Raw genomic sequence first — 22,978 nt, forward strand, 5'->3', positions numbered from 1 at the left:
AGGGGCACCTTCATTATTTAATCGAGTATACAATCGCATACTTATTTACTGAAGGGTAATAAATTACTCGAGGTTATTAATTGTAAAAAGGATACTAAGCTTAAAATTACGCCCTATAAAGCACACAGTACCTTAACAATACTAATATTTAACATAGAAAGTTGACGTTAAAAAATCCCGGCCAGGACGTAACGACATTGCAAGACGACAGGACCAGGGGGGATTGTTTACATGCAGTATATTACCTATTTCTTGCTCGTTAAGGTAACACATTTCTCTCAGGCTCCATTTTACTACCTGGTTTGTTAGTATACGAGATGAAAGGTTGAAATATAGGGGCAAACGTGAGTTAGAGGATGCCGGGCGAATTTAATGGGGGGTATGAAAGACCTCTGAGATCAGCTGTTGAGGTGATGATGGTGCACAAGGCGAAAACTATTTGCAATTTTCAGCATGTTTACCCTTCATTGATCATCTGATGATGATCAAGCCCCAATACTAATGAAATGATTATGATGCTGACCTCCCAACATTTTTGTTTATTACTATAGATGTTGTAAATAGATAGGAGCTTGTTTTCATTGTTATGCCAAGTCTGAAGAACAAAATTTGTTACTCATTCCTCCTATTTTCTAAGAGTCTGTTTGGAGCTGTGAAATGGCGATAGAGTTGGCACCATGGTAGTGTTTGAAAGATGTAGTCATATGATGTGACCTTTTGGATATTAAGTTCTCTACATTAATAGAAGCTTCCAGTGTTCTCCAGTGACATAGCTCCTGTATCCATTTGTAGGCCTATGTCTATATCTATTTGTGTTGACTCCCTGGTCTCTATCTATCTATCTATCTATCAATTGCCAGACACCATAATCCCGTAAAGGGTGGCCATTTGACACTGAGTTAGTTGTTTTACAGGAAGGGGCACCAACCCTCCACCAACCCACTTGTTGACACGTAGAGAGTCCCTTGTCTCTTCCAGTCTTTTACCATCTTTTAATGAGAGGGTGACCAGTAGCATCTTCTGGTGTGGTATTATTCATGAGAGAATACTAGACTTGTTCCATCTGTAAGAGGGTCAAGACTGGCATACTCCACCCCCACCCTGTAATGGGGCCAGCACAGTTTATTACAGTGAACATAAGTAAAGCATTTGCATTTGAGTTTACAAGGCCATTACTTGAATGTTTGTAGATCCCTGACTCACATAGTACAATCACATTTTTCATTTTATCCTGACGGCCACCAGATGATGTGATTCAAGCTAGTAGGCTAAGGACCTGTAATAGTAAATGGGTTACTGAAGGCTGTATCTTTCCAGTGTGACTAGTTTCTTTAATTGATTAAAATTGCTTGGAGGTAGCAAGATTTTAAGTGTGTCAGGAAATTGAAGAGGTTAGGAATTGTATTTTCATCAGCATTTTCTGTAACAGTGTATTTTGTGTATTATACCTGAATATTTTCTGTTAAGTTATTTATATGACCCTAATAGTGATATAGTTTGCAGTACTAATGTAAAGGAAGATATTAAAATGAACTCAGTGTAGAAATAAACTAGTAAGAAAAAAATATTAGGGAGCATCCTTAACCCACATGGGTGTGGACCTAAGTATGATCACACTTTACTTACCGTAGGTTACTTCTAACAGTACTCAGATAATCTTACATATCCAGATCTATTTCCTCTTTTACAAATTCTGATAAAACTATGTTGGTGGTGTACTGTAATGTTGACCCTGCCACAGTTATACACTTCAGTTTAACTTGGCCTGATTTTTGTCCTTTCACAGTTCATTTCACATACTTCATCGACAAAAAAAGACTGGTATGGCTCTCCATCCTTTCTGTAATACTTCTTCATGAGCAGTATCATATTCTAATGTTAATCTTCTGCAACATCTTATAATTTAAGATGGAGAGGTGGCAGTTTTAGGCCACGTACTGTACAAGGGGAAAGGGGAAGGAGAAGTATATGGTAATCATAGGGGCATTTGTCTTCATAGTGTAATAGGAAAAGTATACGGTAAGATACTTATTGACAGTTAGGGAAATAGCAGAGGAATTAGTTGGAGAAAAACAGGGAGGATTTAGGAAGGGAAGAGGTTGTGTAGATCAGATATTCATTCATATATCTTTAGTGGAAAAGTTTCTAGAGAAGGGAAAGAAGTTGTATACAGCCTTCATGGATTTGGAGAAAGTATATGACAGGGTGGATAGACAAGGATTATGGAAAGTATTAAGAATATATGGAGTAGATGCGAAGTTGTTGAATGCTGTGAAGAGTATGCATGAGGGTGCTAAGGCTGCAGTGTGTGTGGATAGTGAACTGAGTGAATTTTTCTATTTGAAGGTTGGGTTGAAACAGGGATGTACGGTATCATGTCATCATGGTTGTTCAATGTGTATATGGATGGGGTTATGAAAGAGACACACGGTAGGGCAGTGAATGTTGGAGTGGCCCTAATGAGAGAGGGCAGTGTTTGGAAACTCCCTGTACTGTTGTTTGCAGATGATACTGTGTTGTTGAGTGAAGACGAAGGGGAGCTTCAAGGCTTGGTGGATGAGTTTGAGAGTGTGTAAGAAATGGAATCTAAAGGTAAATGTAGGGAAGAGTAAACTTATGGTCTTTGAGAGGGGTGAAGTCAGTGAATGTACAGTGAGATTGGATGATGAGGAAATGGAAGATATGAGTACATTTAAGAACTTGGGTAGTGTGATGAATAAGGATGGAAGTTTGGAGGATGAAGTGCTTGAAAGGTTACAACAAGGAAGAAAGGTTGCTGGTTCCTTGAAGGCAGTGATAAGAAACATGGAAGTGAAAAAGTTATTACATGACAGTATTGTGATACCAACTCTAACGTATGGAATTGAAACTTGGACGTTGTTGGAGGGACATAAGTCAAGAGTGAGAGCAGTGGAAATGAGTTTTTTGAGATGTTTACATGGAGAGACAGGCTGACAAATGAGGATGTGAAGGAGCATTGTGGTGTGGATGTGGATGTAATAAATATATGGAGAGGATGGAGAGTGAGAGGCTGACAAGGAGAGTGTATGTGAGTGAGGTGGAGGGGGAGAGAGGGAGAGGAAGGCCAAGGATGAGATGGAGGGATGGGGTGGAGAGGTATATGAGAGAGGGGGGTGTGAATTGGGAGCAGGGCTATGAAATGGTGGGGGACAGGGTGACGTGGAGGCGATTTGTTTGTGGCCACCCCGTATAAGGGATTAAGGCATCTGGCAATAGATAGATAGATAGATAGATACCCGGTAGATAAAGTTAAATAAAGAAATAGTATAGAGTGCTTTCCAGAGCTGAGTAAAATCTTTAACTGTTTGACTACTGTACTGTTCAGTCATGTCCCGCTGTATTATTCTGTAATGTGATGAATTAATTTTCAGGGTGAGAATGTCACTGAAGCCCCGTGCAGTAAATTTTGAGGAGGTATGGGGTGGCCTGTTGGAGACAGTGCAGCAGGTGGTGACAATGGGTTCTATCAAGCGTACTGTTTGGAACGAGCGATTCTCAGATGTTTACTCCCTCTGTGTGGCCTTCCCAGAGCCCCTTGCTGAACGCCTCTACTGGGAAACCAAGAAACTGCTAGAGTCTCATGTCAGGGATCTCTATGCTAAAGTGAGTACAGACAGTTGTTGTTGTAAGTAAGAGATAAGTTTTAAGAGCACAGCATTTTATCTCTACACTGCAGTGAGCACAGGCAGTCCTTATGATAAGAAAGGGATAAATTTTAAAATACAGTATCACCTCTGTTTATGTGTATCCTGAAGTGAGTACAGGCAGGGCACATTATAATTAAAGAATAAGTTTAAAACTGTCACAACTTTTTACCCACATTTGACACTGTAACTTGTGTAAACCTGGCAAATCAAGAAACTGCAAAAGTCTCATTTCAGGCATCTCTGTGCTAAAGTGAGTACTGTGTGCCACAGATGGTCATCACTATATGGCAGTGAATAATGTTCAGATCAGTACGAAAGTCTGAGGGAGTGTTCGTAGTGGTACTTTAATATTTGTATCGTAGTATAACAAATAAGGAAAACTGGCAGATCGGTTTTAAAAGTTGGAATGGCCCATTACAGGGAAATTTTGTGTAGTATATACAGTTTGTGTGGAACTTATTGTATAGTATTACCAGAAAAGAAATTTATAAAAATTACTTTTGACAATTGCTTTCTGAAATGCATTTCTTATATCTCTGTGTGTTTCAGGTCAGCAAGCAGCGTGAGGAGAATCTTCTGGCTGAGTACCACCGCTACTGGATACAGTTCAGTAAAGGAACTCAGTATCTCAACAACCTCTACTCGTAAGTCATAGCTTACCTTTTAATTACATTTCTATATGTGGATAGACTTTTAATTCTTGCACTGTTACAGTTGTATTCTTGTGGAATAAAGGGGCCTTCTATAACCTTTTCCATAGTGATGTATTAACATAAAAATATGTGGAGTTGTAATAAAATAATGATGCTGAAGATTACAGTGATGATGGTGATGTGTTGTCACTAAATGTTTGGTGGTGGTCCACAGATACCTAAACTCTCAACATATTCAGAAGCAGAAGTTCAGTGATGCTGACCTCACCTATGGCTCCATGCAGATGGATGTCTCAGAACAACTCTTAGAAATAGGTAAAGTATTATAAATGTATCTGTATATTTTGTGTTATGGTATGGCAAGGCAAGGTACTGTATCTGCATTTAACATACCCTACTTTTTTTTTTCTTATTCATCAGTTAATTCTTTCTCTTGCAGGTATCATAACTAATGTAAAATGCAACTGTAAAGGAAAAATACTCCAGCTCCTTATAAAAAAAAAAAAAAAATGCAGATCATTAAACCTGAGAGTTTGAACAAAGATTTCAGGGACTTGAATGATGTGTGAATGTGTGTGTGGCCCATTTCACTGGGAGGCTGTTGATAATCCTACTTATCTTGTGCTTCCTAGTTCCTTGTTTTTGGATCCTACCTCATCTCATTTGTAGGTGGGAAGAAGGTCAGAAATGAAGACTTGTTGTCCTGTATAAGGGTGGAAGTTCAAAGCTTTGGTTGACTGTGCAAGGATGACACTGTTACTCATGCATTTTAGAAGAATTTTGAACACCCAACAGCAGGCCTTTGTTCAGTGTTCAGCTCTGACAGTGACTTACTTTCAAGCAGGGATAGGGGTAGAGGGAGAGCAGAAATTATAGCTAATGACTGTTATGGTTGTTGTGGCCCCAGGCTAAACCGGACATAAACCCCGTGGATTGCTGGCTTTGGTTGGCCCTCACCTTCAGTCCATCATCCACTTGGGAGATAGGGAAGATGTTAAGGGATGTTTGTATGATCGGGCAGCTATATCACTGCCACCATTTGAAGGCATCCAGTGCCAGGAGTTAGGCAGAACCCATGCATTGTATTCAAAGTAATTTAGAGATATCATAAAGCCTCTTCATTAACCCGCCCCATCCCGACTTTTTTGGACCTTTTTTTTTTTTTTTTTTTTTTTGGCTCAAACATCCGCTTTTGGTGAGAAACATCGAAAATTCATAGAGAAATCGCTCACCTGAGGTTTAAAATACGCGATTTAGGTACCAGTACTTCCTTACCTGACTGGGTTTTCTAACAGGCTGGCACCAAAGAAAACGAGTTCTATGGGAGGGTAACTATTTTATCCACTCATAAACAGTATTTATTTACTTGGTACGAATTTATATGTAGTATGAGAGTATATTGGTTTTCAAGCAGTAATATAGGCATTATAAGCATTGTTTCACTCACTAACTAATCACCATACCTGACCTTTTTTTGCCACATTACCTGATCATCATTTCTGACTGGTTCTTCTTCTAATGCTATGTAAACTTTGTCCTCCACATTGTCATCGATTGGGGAATCACTCTGGCCCTGAATGTCTTTATTGGCCAAGTCACTGGTAACAGGTGAATTGCCGAGACAATGGCGTGCGGGGGGGGGGAGAGGTTATGCGGTGTAAGGCATTGTTCCTGCTTGGCATCTCGTAGAGGAATAGAGGAAGGTGTCCCGTGTATACGTGCCAAAAATCACTCGCGAAAATTGAAAATATTGCAAATTAGGGACCTTGCAATGTTGCCGGGTTAATTCACGTCGCCGGGACGGTGCGGGTTAAATATTTATTCTGCATATTACACCTTAATATCCACGTGTATGATATTGATGGAAGCTGCGTCAATATTAAAATGGTATTAAATATAAAACGAAAATGTCAGTGTCTATTATGCAAAATCAGTCATGAAAGAAGAGGTGCAGTGAAACCACCATGTCACTTATACTACAACCCTCTGGCTATTGGCTGTACAGATGGAGTAATGCCAGTCTCTTGTACCACTCTGCAGGAGAACTGGGCCTGGAAATCTGGCAAAAAGAGATGATATCACGACTACAGTCTCGCCTGGTAGGGGTGCTGCTGGCAGGGATACAGCAGGATCGACTAGGGGCCACCACCGATGCACCCACTTCAACGATCAGGGGCGTTATACTCTCCTTTGTTGAAGTTAATATGTACAAGAAAAAGTCCACACTCCAGGTAATGATTTGGAACCAGTTCAGGCCAGTGGCTTACCATATTCCTTGTTTAAAGTTGTTTAATTACTAAGTTACTGATGAATTGGCACATTTTCTTCACTGAAGTGTGGTTGTACTGAATTGCAAAGTTGTTTTGAAGTCAGAAATTAGTGAATTTTCGTACTTTTAACCCCCTACTCCTTCTGAAGAAGAAGTACAGTATGTTTCATGTAAAGCTGTTTCACTTAAATAAAAATTTGGCTTTAAATGAGGAATGACTGTTCAGTAGATTGAGAAGTATAAGAAATGGGAGTTTGTGAAGAGAGCAGACTAAGGAAGGTTCAAGAGTGGAGGGTATAAGAAAGTGTACTTAGGTGGTATGGTAAAATATAAAGATTGAAGAAGATAATAGCAGCAGTAGTAGTTGCAACCCCAATCTTTAAACTGCAAGCTAAAGCTGCCCTTCTACAGTCCACTATCATCTTGTCAGGCAATAGGAAGGTGACTGAGGGATGTTTGTGCAATTGAGAAGATCAGACTCTGTCATATTGATGCCACCACTTGCAGATACCCTTCTCTAGCACCAAGAAACAGAGGTCCATGAAAATGCAGGGTAAGGAAATCTTGTGATTGGAAGGTATAGGACGGTGTGCTTAGATGGTTTAGTCATAGATGGAATGAACAGGATGATGAAATATGTATAGGTATGGTATGTCAGGACTCGGAGGGTGGCAGGACTTACCAGTATAGCAACAAGGATGGTTCATTTCGTCTCAAGGCACTAATCTTTGCCAAGCCATCATCCCTGTGTAGCTATATGAAGCAGTAGTTTGAGGTGGAGCTGATGAGTAAAGCAGAGCCATTCTATCGCAGGTGGCTAATTAAAATTTGTCTTTCATCTTCAGTGTTAAGCAATGCAAATTAGTGTTTTGTTGCTGGGAGCTAATCCATTACTATCTCATCTCAGTTTAGTTATATGAATCAGTGTTTGAGGTTGTGCTCTTGAATGAGAAGGGTTTGTTCTGCCATAAGCAGCTTATTCACAATTTTTCTTTTGTCACCGTTGTTTAGGTATACAGTGTTATCTTCCCCATACATTCATACAAATCAGTATCTGAGGTACAACTGTTACAAGACAGATTTCTTCTCTTGAAAGTAGCCAATTCACGATGATGTCTTTTACATTTGCCTACAGTACCTATAATTTTGTTGCAGGCATCTGATTCATTACTGTCTCTTCCCCATTTAGTTATACGAATCAGTGTTTGAAGTGGAACTGCTGAGTGAGACAGGTTCATTCTACCGGAAGGAGGCATCAGTACAGCTACAGTCTTGTAATGTGTCCCAGTACATGGAACGTGTCATTGCACGGCTGGCCGAGGAGGAACTCAGGGCCACGAAGTTTCTCCCAGCCAGGTCAGTCACATAGTACTCCCTTCCTCTCCTATTTTTTTCTTCACCTGGCTGTGTTTATTCCCCATAGAGGCACGTAGTTTTCTCTTCTTTCTCCCAGGTAGACCTAGATCAGGACACCACCCAGCTCTCACAAGCTAGCAGCTTAGATTTGGGTTGGTTGGAGTCAGAGATATCACTTGCTGCACTTATAGATTAGGTTCACATGACACAACACACACAATGTAGCACAGCACAGTACATGCAACACAAGACAGACATTGTATCAACAACATAGGGAATCTGTGGGACAACCCCATAGGGGCAATTGTATATTTTGCAGTCAACAGATCTTCTTGGTTAGGCAAATGAGGGTTAAGTAAAATAAATAACAACAACAATCTCTTCCCCTCTAATTTTGTTTCACTCCACCTTCTCACTGTTTTTCCCCTACAGTTACATAGTTTTCCCTTCCCCTCTTCAGTTCTTTTTACTGTGATGTTGACATATCTTCCTGTCTCTCATTTTTTGTTCTTTTTATCTCCTCCCCCCCCCATGTACCGTAAACTGGGGTGAATTCGGACTCGGGGCGAATTCGGATATTATTGCAATTAAAAGTTGTTTAAATTAATTAATAATTAATGAAAAAACATATTAGAAATCTGTTTGCTCCCAATTGTTTGTAATTCTTTACTGTACTTTCGTGTATAAAGATACTTAATATATCACGTGACACATACCAAATATATACTAAAAAGCAACCATATGTAAAAAGAATAAAATTTGTGACATTGGCAAACTTTCTTTGGCAGAAATGTTAATGAATAGATGCAGGAAAATCTTCGGTGCCCGGATGTACTTTCATGCGTAGTGTGAAAGTGCAAAGTAAGTAATTGGCGTTATCTTCTCAATTAATCTCTTAACTCGGCATTTAATGAAATTTGTAAAATTTTAATGCAAATTGGAGTCAGTTCGGACATGGGGTGAATTCGGACAGGGGGAGTATGAACGAAAAAGTAACACTTTTTACAATGTACAATTGCTTATAATTTGCCAGATGTGGATACTGTGTGTAATTGGGTTCATATGTATCATTTACAGGTATACTCTTGAGCTTTTATGGTACTACCTGTTTAAACAAGGTCACCCAATGACTCGAACATTTAAGAAAAGAACTGGTGGTGATCAAGGTCCTTATCGTAGTGAAAAAGGCAAGCAAAAAACTGGTAAATCCAAATAATCATGTTAAATATCACCTGTAACTTATAATCCATCAGTCTTCCAAAAACGAAATTATTAGTCAAGAAATGATTGTTCCATATACAGTACTAAGGTTTGTAGCTAGATTTATCTTATCTACATGTGTTCTAATATGTTTTATTTAAACAATGGAAAGAAATAAAATTGCTGTTGTGTTCATATTTCATTGTAGTCATTAGCTTATTTTGTCAGGGAGTGGCATTATTTTTGTACTGGGAAGAACATTTTTTTAAAAGCCCCAGAGCGTCCGAAATGGCCCCACATACGGCCAAGACTAAACTGGGAACCCAGGGTAGTCATATGCATTCATTTTCTATTTATGTACGAATTTATACAGTGTGTCCGAATTCACCAAAGTTTGAGTACAAATTCGGACACCCATTACTATATTTGCTATAATTATATATGAAACATTTTAAATTTTGTACTGCTATGATTTGATACCCTAGTGGACCAGCTCAACGTACAGTACTTAAGATCTTGGACTGAATTAAAAACTAGATTACATGGCACAAAAAAATGAAAAAATCGTCCGAATTCACCCCAGTTTACGGTACCTCATTACAGTTCATCCTTCTTTTCCGCTTTAATACCCTTCTGTAATTCTTTCTTTTCTCTTCTAGTACTTTTTTTTTGCTCACTTCCCTTTTCTCCCTCGCCACAGCCTAACCTCTCCCCATCTGTCCTTTGCTCCTCACTATCTTTCCTCCCCTTTGTTTTACTCCATTCCCATAACTTTCCTCCCCTTCATTCCTCCCCCATAAATTTCCTCCCCTTCCCATCTTTTCCCTCCCACAACCTTTCCTCCCCTTCCCTTGGTTTCCTTCCCACAATGCACTGCCCTACTGTCCATCCATTTCTGCTGTTGCATATCTCTCCTGTCCTTCATCCCTATGATCAACATTTCATCTTTGCCACTTTCCAGTAGCTGTTTTTACTACTGTATGATAACATGGCCCAGTGTTTATTTTGGTCCTTATTTTATAACTTATTTGTTGTAGCCTCACTTGTTTAAACCTTTGTTCCTTTAATGCCTAGTAGATGATGACCAGAATTTTATTTGCTATTGGTAGATTATTTCTTTCAACTTAAGGTAAAACCTCCCATATTGAAGTGGTTAGAAGCAGACTCCATTAACCTGTCCTGCTTTAGCCATCACCAGTGGTGAATAATATTGTGTGTTTAGCAAGAGCACTGGTATTCTCCTGAGTAGATGGGGGCACTCACCATCCACTCACTTGATGTAGTGCGTCTTTGGGTGTCTGCCCTTTCCTCTCATCCATCCATCCTCTTCTGTCTTTCATTCCTTCATTCTTTCCTCTTCTTTCTGCCAATGGGTTACTTTACACTCCCTCTTCTGTCATTCTTTCATTCATTCTTTCCTCTTCCTTCTGCCCGTGGGTGACTCTACACAGAGTGACAAGCCAAGAGGTTTCTTGTACACCAGGAAGCCATTTACCATGCTGGATGGTATCGATATAACCAAATTACGGCACCTGGTGGTCTAGTGGGTAATTCAGGCACTCCAGTTGGATTTAGCCTGTGTAGGTTTATATCCAAGGGATGGTTAAGGTTTATCGCTCACATAATGCCACTTAGGGATGAGTGAGACTGGTCACTCCCATCTTAAATGTCAGGACCAACTTGCCTATCGCCAGGCTCCTGCGCTTCTCATTGGGCAACACAGGATTGGATGATGGATGGATGGATGGAATAGGTTATGAATGCATGGGATGTAAGTGGGAGGAAAGGCCGCTTTTTTGTGGAGGACTGGGCAAAATGGAGGTGGTTTATTTGTGGCCATTTCTGCTGGGATGTGTGTGTCTGACACTACATAAATTGGTAGGAATGGTTATAAAAGGTGGATAGTAACAGTTATGTACTTCATTTCTCAACCTGCCAATGCTTTTGATAGTTCTCACAAGCGTGTGGTGAAGGAAGTGCAAGACAGGATGGTTGCAGATCACCTTGCAACAGTGCATGCAGAGACCAGCACCATGGTGAATGCAGAACGGGTGCGAGACCTTTCCAACATGTACACACTGCTGAGACCAGTGCCAGGAGGACTGTCACAGTTGGTCCATCACCTCAAGGAACACATTAAGCAGCAGGGACTCCAGGCTGTCACCAGTCTTAAAGGAGATAATGTGAGTCAGTTCATTTGTATATTTCTGTTTTGCCACCCCTTAAATGCGTTATTTTGTTTTTATTTATTTATTTATTATATTCAAGCCTTGTTTTATGGTATGGACAAGCTTTTAATAGGGGCAAACAGAAAACTAGATGGAGAAATGTAGTATAAAGATTTGCTGGGGTTGAATAAACATGCAAACAGCCAGTGGGTCAGTGGGAGCTGTAGAAAATTAAGAGAGCCTTTAATCCTTCAGTGAAATGATTCAGTCTCTTGAAGGTAATGATGGTGGCAGCATCGGTGTTAATGTTGCAGATTCCAGCCCAGTTTGTGGAGAGTCTGCTAGAGGTTCACAAGAAATACCGGACAATGATCACAGAAGTGTTCCACAATGATCAGCAGTTTGTTGGGGCACTAGACAAGGCATTTGAGAGTGTCGTCAACCACCGCGGTAACCCTAAGGTCGTCTGCCGCTCTCCAGAACTGTTGGCAAGGTTAGTTTAGATGGAAGGCTTCTATCCATGAATGAAGATGATATGGGGTGGAAGGAGGCCAGCCTGATAGTGGAGGACAGGGTGACATGGAGGTGATTTGTTCATGGCCACCCCCTCTAGGATTGAGGTATATGGCTATTGGTAGATAGGTAGATAGATTATACATATGTCTGCAGAAGTTGTTTATCAGGGAGTTACAACAGCTTTGGCCTGACTTGGTCCCCTTTCAGGTATGAGTGGCATAGGAGAGTAAGCAGTAGAAGGCAGAGTGGGGTGAATGGAAGGAAAAATACAGTCAGGCCAGGATAGGGTCACGTGCTAATATTATGGTGGTTTAATCTGGATGAGACTCAAGAAATATTGTGTTAAGCAGTAAATGATGAGTGAATGGAAGCATGGCCCATTGGATTGGGGAAACTTGGTCTGTCTGAACATTACTACTTCTAACCCTGGCCTAGGGTGGGATGATTTTTATTATCATTGTTTACCCTGTGTTATCCCATACAAGGGTGAGAAAAGAGGTATGGATCGTGATAACGTTTAAATGTACTAGATTGTAGAATGTCACTTGTAACCTCCCAGGTACTGTGACTCCCTATTGAAGAAATCCACCAAAGGCCTAAATGAGAGTGAGGTGGATGACAAACTAGGCCACAGTATCACTATATTTAAGTACATTGACGACAAGGACGTCTACCAGAAATTCTATGCCCGAATGTTGGCCAAGCGACTCATCCAGCAACAGAGCCAGTCCATGGATTCTGAAGAGGCCATGATAAACAGACTTAAGGTGTGTGTTTCTCTGGTTTTTCCTTTCTCTTAGTGGTAAATTACTGTAAGGTTCTGAGCAGTGCAACAGAAATGTGCTTATAATATACGTTAAAAATGCGTATACAATAGTTATAAATCCTCTAGCATGGTGTGTGTGCAGAACCGGAATGGAAACCTGAATGTACTAATGGTAACACATATGTTTATGCTTTATATACTAGGCAATGGCTTGAACGGGTTGGAAAAATTTTGTATGATGGAACGTATGATAAGTTTGGCATCCCTGTTCTTCCCTCTTGAATTGATACTTTCTCCTATCATTTGTTTTACATGAACTCTGCTGTACCTCACTTGATCTTCAGATGGGAAAAGATCTGAGTGATGAATAAATGAGTGAAATATATACTTTACATGGTGTTATTCAGAATCAGCATTAGACACTCAGATTATGTGTATGAAGATAATAACAGTGATCTTTGTGTGCCTTTCCAGCAAGCGTGTGGGTATGAATACACCAGTAAGCTGCATCGGATGTTCACAGACATGTCAGTGAGCACGGACCTGAATCATAAATTTAATGACTTCCTGAAAGGCAAATCACTTGACCTTGGAATCAACTTCTCAATAAATGTCCTCCAGGTATGAAGAAATTGATATAGTTGTACCATCCACTCACTTGATGTAGTGTTACCTTATCCAGGCCATATTATTTCATTTAGTGCAGGAAACCATTTATTGTGTTGGATGTCAACCATAGAACCAAATGGTGATGATGGGTGAAATAATAATGAAGATTGTTGGTAATGTGTTCATCTGGTGCATACAGGCGGGAGCATGGCCACTCGGGCAAACCAGTATCACACCATTCGCAGTGCCACAAGAGCTGGAGAAATCCGTGCAAACTGTGAGTACCCATTAACTGCTGTGTTCTTAACCCTTTTCCTCTCGTGCTTGCATTTTTATATTTTATTTACACTAGTACAAGATAGATTGTTTAGTAGTTTGTACTGGTAGATAGAGAGCTACTTCTAACACAGTGATCACTCTTAGGCAGGAAACAGAGCACATTTAAGTAGAGCCATGTTCCAAACTGAGACACTACTGTTACAGGTCGTACTCCACATTTTACCATGTTTCCAGGAAGTTTTGGAAGTAATAGGTGATGTCAACACTTGGTTTAACTTCCTGTCCCTAGAAAACCCCAGCTGAACCATGTTCTGCCTCAGTATGAGGATTCCCCATGAGGAATTATGATGCCATTTGGTTTTATTAGATTTGATTTGGTAATCCTTTTACTGCAGTGTCTGCATTTTTATATGTTACTGTCGTACAAAAGTCCTGATATCATCATCAGTCTATATTTCCCTTGACTTATGGTCTCCACTTTTACAAGTGTGGTGTGTCTGGTTATATGAAAATGGATGGATCTTGATTTGTTTTTTTTTCTTTTCCTGGAAAGGACAATTTTGTAGGCTTCCAGCCATTGTTTCTTTCTTTTTTCATTTTGAAAAAATGAGAAATCCCATCATTCAAAGGATTAAAACAGTACAAAGGTGTAGACAAGACCCCAGTATTTACCATTTCTTTATGGATCATGTAGGAGCATCATATGTGGGTAGTTTATGTCTGGTCATAAAGTGCCCTCGGAGGAGGTAGAGTATAGCTGTATTCACAGACTTGATCTCTGAAAGTTGATGGGAGTTTTTATAATTATGTAATGTTCACCTGTACAGTATATACATTTATACCAGACATTCTGTACTGAAATAGTACGGTATTTAAGGAGTAAAATGTGTAATGAAAGTCTCTCTCCTATTTTCCTACAGTTTGAGAGCTTTTACCACAAGCACTTTAACGGTAGGAAGCTCACCTGGCTACACCACTTATGTCAAGGTAAGGACTAAATTGAAAGTTTATTAAGCTGACATATAGATAGTGCAGCATTTAATGCCATAAAAGTGTGTCACAGTTATCATCAAATTAGTTGAGCTGTGGTCAGATGCTTTTATACACTTATTAAAGGATTGTACCTTTTTTTTAATAGGTCAAATACATTGGCTTTAATGGACACTTTAATTATCGTCCATGATAGGCCAAGATACTGGGGTTTGTATGCTGGATGAATGTCTGTCCCATTTCACTGGGTATTCTGTTGATAGTTCTCCCTCTGAACCCCAACTCACCAAGCCTTTAGGTGAGGAAAAGTGTTCATGATGATAATGAATATGGAAGAGAGTGGATAGGATACGGAATAATGTGATTCATTAAAGATGAGGAGTGAGGAAGTCTGTGGACACCAGAATCGATGAGCGTTTACTGAGATGGTATGGTTATATGGAGAGAATGGACGACAATAAAGTGGTGAAAAAGGTATATCTGAGTGAATTTGAAGGAGGGAGGTGGCAAGGTTGGCCAAGAAAAGACGGAGAGATATGGTAGATGAGTGTGAGGAATGAGAGTTTGGGAGACTAAGGGACTGACAAGAGATTGAGCTGACTGGATGAATTTAGTGCAGAGAAGTGCATGACCAGGGATTTGGCACCCCTTTTTAACAAGAAAGTATTTGGATTGACCCTGTCGGATAGGTATATATATACTGTATATGTGAAGCTACAGTACATGGTGAAACTGTTTGGCCTACAAGAAGGAGCCAGGATTCCGTGGGCTTGAATGATGAGTGAATGGAAGTGTGGCCCTTTGAATTTGGCAAACTTTGTCTCTCTGGACACCGCTGATCCTCACCCTGTCCTAAGGTGGGAAATGAGGCCTGGATGATGATGATGATGAAATGTAATTGTTATGTGAAGGATTGCATGGACTGTTTCAAAGGGGATGCTGTTTGTATATTAGTGCTCCCCCTTTTGCATTTTGTCCTTCCATGTTTCTGTACCCAACCTCACTTAATCTTTAAGTGGAAGAAAGGATAATGATGATGATGATGGATCAAGCTACACTCAGTTTTTAAGTATGGAGAGGTGATGATGATGGTAATGATTTGCATGGCTATGTCGAGTGCCTTATTATGTGTTCCAGGTGAGCTGAAGGTCAGCCAGAGCAAGAGAACCTACCTCATCACCATGTCCACGTTCCAGATGGCGATGTTGCTAATGTTTGAGAAGGTAGAGAACTGTATGACACTCACCAGTATTTTATCCCCCCTTCAATTCTGTTGTGTTCTTCATTGCTTTATTACTATTTTAATCAGTTTTAGAGAAACTTATTAAACTGGAGTGGTTAGATGTAGCTGCAATTTAGCCCTTCACCACATGATATCTCTCCAAAGCTGAATAAAATCATCAGGCAGTAGCAAGTAGAAATATAAAAGACGTTCAATTAATTCCTTGCAGTTTTATTACACTGAGAGTGAGGTATAGGAGCCTGAGAGAGTGAGTATTGTAGTCCAACTAAAATGTTTCATAAATTTCAGGTTGACAGCCTAACTTGCCAGGAGCTACAAACTCACACACACCTAAACGATGAGCAGTTTACCAAGTTCCTGCAGTCACTTCTTGATAGTAAACTCCTGCTGACCGATGCTGAGGTGAGCTACTTTGAGAAGTGTGTAAAGGCAAGAGAGGGTTGTGTGTTAGTAGATAGACAGACAGACAGACCCGCACGAACCCAAATGACGATCATATTACCAAGTTCCTGCTTTCACACCTTAATATTAAACTGGTGACAGATACTACAAGTGAACTAGGAGGAGGAAATGAAGATAGGATGTGAATTTGAATAAAAAGGTATGCCATAGGATAAAATGAACTGATACAAAAAGTGCACCTATCTAGGGTGCCAAAGGAAGTTTTTTAGGATGAGACAGGGGAAGATTGGTAGAGACAAACAGTATGTGGTATGTATGAAGAGAATGGAGCAGTACATTAGTGAGGGGGAAGGAGAAAGAAGAGGAGTATGAGAGCAAGAGGCCTGTGAGGACAAAATAGCCTGGAGGTGGATCTATCATAACCATTCCCTGTCAGGAGGTTCCCAGGAGAGAACAGAGTACTGTATAAGAAATAATGGTGATGATGGTAACTGTTTTTATTTCAGTAATAACAATTGGTGCGAGGCACAACAAACCTCGCCAGACGGCAATTATTTTAATTTCATCCGTTATCAATTTATAGCCCTCTGCAGATCCATGATCTTGTGTTTGACCTTTTAAGGTCACTCAAGGTCAAAGGTTTTGGTGCCAAATGAAAATCCATATGAGACTTGCTATATCTTGATAATAGTAAATATCTCTATCTTCAGTCAGTTTTGAGTTATAGCCCCCTGAATATCCATGACCTGAAGTTTGACCTTTCAGTGTCACTTAAGGTCAAAGGTCGTGATACCAATTAAAAATCCAAATGGGTCTTCCTATATGTTGATGATAGTAAATATCTCTTCATCATCAACCAGTTTTGAGTTGTAGCCCCCTGAATAACTGTGACCTTGAGTTTGACCTTTTTAGGGCACTCAGGGTCAAAGGTCTTGGTACTAAGTGAAAGCCCATATGGAAGTTACTGTATGTTGCGAAAAGTAAATATCTTTGTCTTCAACCGGTGCCAAGATATAGCCTTCTGAAAGGCCGTGACCTTGATTTTGACCTTTCAGGATCACTCGATTACATCCAAAATTTAATGACTTTCTTTTGGGACAAGTGCCCACATATCCTGATAGTTTCATGTCATATCATTAGGCCAGTTTTCCGTAATGTTGCTAACAACCAAAGAAACAAAGAAACTTGACCAAAAACAGTACCTCGCTGGACTCCATCGGGGCGAGGTAATAATTATGATTCTTTTAGTCCTCGCAGAACCTAGAAGGAGATGTAACAGTGCGACTAAACACGGAGTACAGTAACAAACGCACCAAGTTCAAAATAAGTGTGGCCCAGCAGAAGGAGCAGCAGCATGAGACAGAACAGACACACTCAGCAGTGGAGGAGGATAGGAAGCTTTACTTGCAGGCTGCCATTGTGCGCATCATGAAGGCACGCAAGCTGCTCAAACACACCTTACTTATACAGGAGGTATGGTGCTGCATCTGTTTTGTATATTATTGTCGTTATTATTATTTGTAGTTGTTGTTATGATATCAAGGCACTAGTCCTGCAAATGATATAATGGGTAATATTGGAGTACCAGGAGAGAATGATAATGGGAAGTAACTGAAGGACATGTGTCAGGAAAGGAGGCTGTGTATTTGTAATTCTTAGTTCAAACACAAAGATGCACATAAATTTACATGGTATAGAGAGAATGGCAGTCGTGTTGAAAGGAGCCTGATTGAGTATGTGCTCATAGAGTAATCAATGCTGGGTAGTGTTGCTGATGCAAGGGCAGTGAGAGGACGATGATTGAGTGTAGTGGGGTGAGTGGAATGAAGTGCTTGTTGGAGATATGTAAGAAGGCATGGATGAGTGAAACCGTGCCAGTAGAGTGGAAAAAGGCAGTGATTCTATTTCAGTACAGAAATAAAGGTAAGCAAAGTGAATGCAAGAATTAACATGCTTAAGTCTATTGAGTGTTGTAGGGAAGGTATATGGAAGAAGTATTATAAAGAAAGTAAGAGAGACATCAGAAGTCTTAGTGAGTGATGAACAGGGTGACTTTAGGAGTGGCAGAGGATGTGTGGATCAGGTATTTGCAGTGAGACAGATAGGGAAGATGTGTGAGGACAATAAGGTGTTTATGGCATTCATGGATTTGGAAATATCATACAGCAAAGTAGACAGAGAAGGATTATGGAATGTTTTGCACATGTACGGTGTAGATGGTAAGCTGCTAGGTGCCGCCAAAGAGTTTTTGTGATGGTAGTGAGACATGTGTAAGGGTAAATGGGCATCTAAGTGAATGGTTCCCGATCAATGTAGGCATACGACAAGGTTGTGTGATGTCCCCATGGTTGTTCAATATATATATATATAGATAGATAGATAGATAGATAGATAGATAGGGTGATGAGAGAAGTAAAAACACAAGTAATGGAGAGAGGGATGGCATTGGTAATGAATGGTGATGGTTGGAATATCTCAAATTTGGTGTGTGCTGATGATGCAGTGTCACTTGTAAATGCTGGACAAGAGCTTAGAACACTAGTACAGAGTTTTGTAGTTTTGGAGATGTCTGTGAGCATTGTGCCTTGAGAGTAAATGTAGAAAAGAGTAAAGTGATGGTTATTGAGACAGAAGGTGACTCCCAGTGAGATGTTACAGTGAATGGAGAGAGAGAGAGACTGGACTTGGTGAGAGAGTTCAAATGCCTGGGTACAGTGATGGAAAAGAGAGGAAAATGTTCAAAAGAAGTGGAAAATAGAGTGACACAAGGAAGAAAAATAGCTGGCACTATGAAGGCCTTGATATGATGCAGAGACTTTAGTGTTGCAGCTGCACGAGGCTGACATGAATGAGTGTTAGTGACAAATTTAATACTGCATACGGATGTGAGACTATAGTGTAGGATGAAAATTAAAAGTCAAGAGTAAGAGCAGTGGAGATGGGACTGCTGAGGAATGCATGTAGAGTACAGGGAGTGTATAGGATACGGAATAATGTGATATGTGAAAGATGCAGAGTTCGGAAGTCTGTGGACACAAGAATCGAAGACAGTGTACTAAGATGGTTTGGTCTTGTGAAGAGAGTGGATGACAATAGAGTGGTGAAAAAGGTATTTCTAAGCGAATTTGAAGGAGGGAGGAGGCTAGGTAGGCCAAGGAGAAGGTGGAGGGATTGATGGATGAATTTGTGAGGAAGTGAGGTATGGAAGCTGGTGAGGCTAAGGGACTGATAAGAGATCAAGCTGGCTGGATGAATTTTGTGTAGAGAAGTGCATAACCAGGGATTTGGCGCCCCGTTTTAACGTGACACTCTTCGGTTTGGTTCTATCAGAAAGGTATATGTGAAGTTACAGAATGTGGTGAAATTTTTTTTTGGCCTATCTGATGGAGCCAGGATTTCAAGGGCTTGAATGATAAGTGAATGGAAGTTTGGGCTATTGAAGTGGGCAGACTCTGGCTGTCTGAACATTGCTACTCCCCAGCCTGCCCTAGGGTGGGATGATGATGATGATGATGATGATATATTAAGTCTTTCCTTATGATTACACTCCTTTCTACTTCACTGTGAGAGTAAAACTATCATTTTCGCTCGTGTGTTTCAGTATTTTTATCTTCTAACATGTCCAACTCATCTCAGTCTCTTGCTTTCCTGCTTTCTTTCTGTGATGTATAGATGGGAATTTCCATTTTGTATATTTACAGGTTATCAGCCAATCAAGGGCGAGGTTTGCGCCCCAGATACCGATGATCAAGAAGTGCATAGAACTCCTGATTGACAAGCAATACCTTGAGCGCACCCCAAACTCCACTGACGAGTACAGCTATGTCGCTTAATTCATACACCCCTTAGATGCATTTTTTTTCGCCATTCATTTTTGCAGAATAATACCTCTGGTCGACCTCTTTATTTTATTTATTTTTTTTTCTTTTACATGTTTGGAGGACCGGCTGTGATAGTTCCCTAGAGGAAGACTTGATATCACAAGGAAAGTTGTAAATCAGTATTGCCTGGTGACATTAGTGTGTGCGTTTGTGCAAGGCAGCCAAAGTGGTGTGGAGGAAGGGTAGGATCTGATGTTATGTTTTATATTATTCTTGGTACTGCCAGGTAATGTTGTTCAGCTTTGGCCACAGACTTCAGATTGGGTGGAGGAGGGGGGGCTAAATATGGCTGTTACTAATCCTGTCAATGCTGGAGAGTGTCACCTTCATGTGGTGGCACCTATATGACTGGGTGGTGGGGCTGCCTGGTCATACAGACGTCTCTCAGTCCCCTTTCTATCCTCCGAGGGGAAGATTGTGGGCCGCCAGAAAAGGGCAGCACCAGCCTGCAATCCACTGGGTTCATGTTCAGATAAACTTGGGGTTGTGGCTACCCTAACCCCTTGAAAGTGAAAGATGTTTCCTAAGCTGCATAAAATTATCAGGAGGTTGTACGAATAAAATAAAAAATACATAATTGAATCAGAGGAGTTGAGGATGCTTGTAACACCACTTTCTTAACAGTTTATCTCTACATCCCATGGATCCCAGAGTTGCTGGGCGAGGCATTGTACTGGGAGGGTACTAAGCATACCGCCCTCCGCCTATTGGCTTATAATCGTGAAGCTCATAGGTCCCTACCCGGGGGTTCCCTACTTTATTAAGGTTCAGAAATTCGCAATTCTGTCCAATACTGGGGACACTGGGCTGCAATGGGTTAAAGAAACTGACAGATTTGCCAGTCATTAACCCATTGGATCCCAGAGTTGCTGGGCGAGGCATTGTACTGGGAGGGTACTATGCGTACCGCCCTCCGCCTATCGGCTCATAGTCATGAAGCTCATAGGTCCCTACCCGGGGGTTCTCTACTTTATTAAGGTTCGAAATTCCCAGTTCTGTCCAATACTGGGGACACTGGGCTGCAATGGGATATATGGCATGTTAATATTCTAATGTACAGTGTATCCATGTAACACTGACACGGTTTGGATCATCATCATCCTGACATCTTTTACCCACCCAAGGATGGCGATAGGGAGGATCCAGAAAGAAAGGAGGATCTGATAAATAACTTGGACATTGAAATGGGCCACATCATCAGTAACTTACGAGAGTATAATTAACCTCTTCAGTCAAAAAATTATAATTTTTTTATTCTTGCCATCTCTAGATGATTTTCTTTGCCTTTAGGAGACAAAGATCTTTTTGATGATGAGAGGTCAGATATAACCGTTGTTAACCTCTCAGTATGAGAAGCCTACCCTAAGCTCAGTAAAATCATCTAGGGATAGTAAGGGTGCAGGAGAGGGACACCTTTATGTTGTGGCACTGATATGACTATGAGGCTTCACTGCCCAGTTTAACTACATCCCTCAACTCCTTCCCCATCCCCCAAAAGGAAAATGGTGGTCTGCAGGAGGGTAACATCAACATGTAGTTCACTGGGTTCACCTTTCAAGTGAACCTTGGGCTACAACTACAACTGCAACTGCTGCTACTACTATAGGTAGCAAGAATAAGCTATTAAAAAAAAAAAAAAAAAAAAAATACATAACAAGATTCAGGGGTTAAGGAGTGGTGTGTAAAGTAAATTGCTGGGGAAGAGGTACTAAAAAGCTTTTCAAATACTTCTGTGCGCTTCTCTTTTGCATCTCACTGGGACTGCCACCAGACAATATCACTCAGTTCTGGTGATGAAGGAGGTAATGAAGGCTCTGTCTGACTCCATTATATCAAAGAATCTCCCTCAGCTGAAGTGAAATGCAGTAATCTGGAGGGAGCAAGAATTAAGTGAAAAGTCATCATCATATTGAAGAGGTTAATTGCATTAGGAAATATGATCCCTAAGCTCCCACTAACAAGGACGATTTTTGAGCCTGCTGAAGTATTGAGTCTCGGAAGTGTATATTAGTAACCAGGCGAGAATTGGCCTTGTGTGTTGCCTGTTTGACACTTAACTTTTATACATTTAATTTAGATGTCTGAACAGTTTTTGTCTGAGCAGGAAGTTAGCATTGTGGACAGGATGTGTAGGTATGACCAGATGGGATGTGGAGGTGTGGTTTGGTGACTGTATGTGTGTGTGTGTGTGTGTGTGTGTGCACACATACATGTATGCATATGCATACACACGTGTACATGGGTGTATACTTGTGTGTATGCATGGTTTTGATATGTTATGGGTGCAGTGATTTGATGCTGTAAACCTGGGAGATGAAGTTAGGATTCTGGGGGCTTTAGTGATTAGTGCATGAATGTATGGGTCATTTCATTGGGCATGTTGTTTGTTAGTTCTCCCTTTATTGCATTTTTTTCACTTTGATTTCTGGACTCTGCCTCACCTCATCATGGATGGGAAATAGAGGTAGCTAATGGTGATGATGATGATGATGATTAATGATGATGATGATGATGTGTGTTGTACTGTGTAGCTCTTCTGGGGCTGTTCAGAAAATCCTTATCTTACAATACCTTTTTTTGACTGTTTTGAATTTAACTACAGTAAAACCTCACTAGAACATACTAATTGGGGCCCAGGCCTTTCCAAAAAAAGCAAAATTCTAAAGCGACATCCTACTTCCCCCTGCTAACCCAGACTTTTCTCAATGTATCAGACATTTGTGTGGATCACACCAATGGTTTTTAAACTGTTTTCACTACCATTGCAGTACTATACTGTATTATACATTCACTTAATAATCAAATGGTATCAATCTATCTATTGCCAGACGCCTCAATCTCGTTTGGGGTGGCCACAAAGAAATCGCCTCCACATCGCCCTGTCCCCCACCATTTCACTGCCCTGCTCCCAACTCACACCCCCCTCTCTCATATGTATAATAATACTGTACTGTACACTGATAAACATGTATTTTAAT

The 22,978-nt window shown here is 40.5% G+C and overlaps 1 protein-coding gene across 1 annotated transcript; it reads left to right on the forward strand.

Moving 5' to 3' along the window:
- Window positions 1-211: 211 nt before the first annotated feature.
- Cul2 (cullin 2) lies at window positions 212-19,952 on the forward strand. The gene is made up of 16 exons (XM_080272224.1): window positions 212-264; window positions 3,393-3,624; window positions 4,218-4,312; window positions 4,536-4,636; window positions 6,362-6,552; window positions 7,780-7,946; window positions 11,098-11,329; window positions 11,629-11,807; window positions 12,390-12,597; window positions 13,071-13,217; window positions 13,405-13,482; window positions 14,405-14,471; window positions 15,612-15,697; window positions 16,006-16,119; window positions 17,377-17,592; window positions 19,821-19,952. Exons 2-16 carry the CDS (start codon window positions 3,400-3,402, stop codon window positions 19,950-19,952), a joined length of 2,238 nt encoding a protein of 745 aa, XP_080128350.1. The 5' UTR covers window positions 212-264; window positions 3,393-3,399.
- Window positions 19,953-22,978: the final 3,026 nt, after the last annotated feature.

Source organism: Coenobita brevimanus, chromosome 50 (assembly GCF_032717465.1).
Source record: "Coenobita brevimanus isolate Jiangsu-jjx chromosome 50, ASM3271746v2, whole genome shotgun sequence".
NCBI classification, from domain to species: domain Eukaryota; kingdom Metazoa; phylum Arthropoda; class Malacostraca; order Decapoda; family Coenobitidae; genus Coenobita; species Coenobita brevimanus.

Coding starts and splice junctions, on each gene's coding strand:
- Cul2 (XM_080272224.1), top strand. CDS start 3,400: ATGTCACTGAAGCCCCGTGCAGTAAATTTTGAGGAGGTATGGGGTGGC. Junction 11,330..11,628: donor CCAGTCTTAAAGGAGATAAT/GTGAGTCAGTTC, acceptor TTAATGTTGCAG/ATTCCAGCCCAGTTTGTGGA. Junction 11,808..12,389: donor TCTCCAGAACTGTTGGCAAG/GTTAGTTTAGAT, acceptor GTAACCTCCCAG/GTACTGTGACTCCCTATTGA.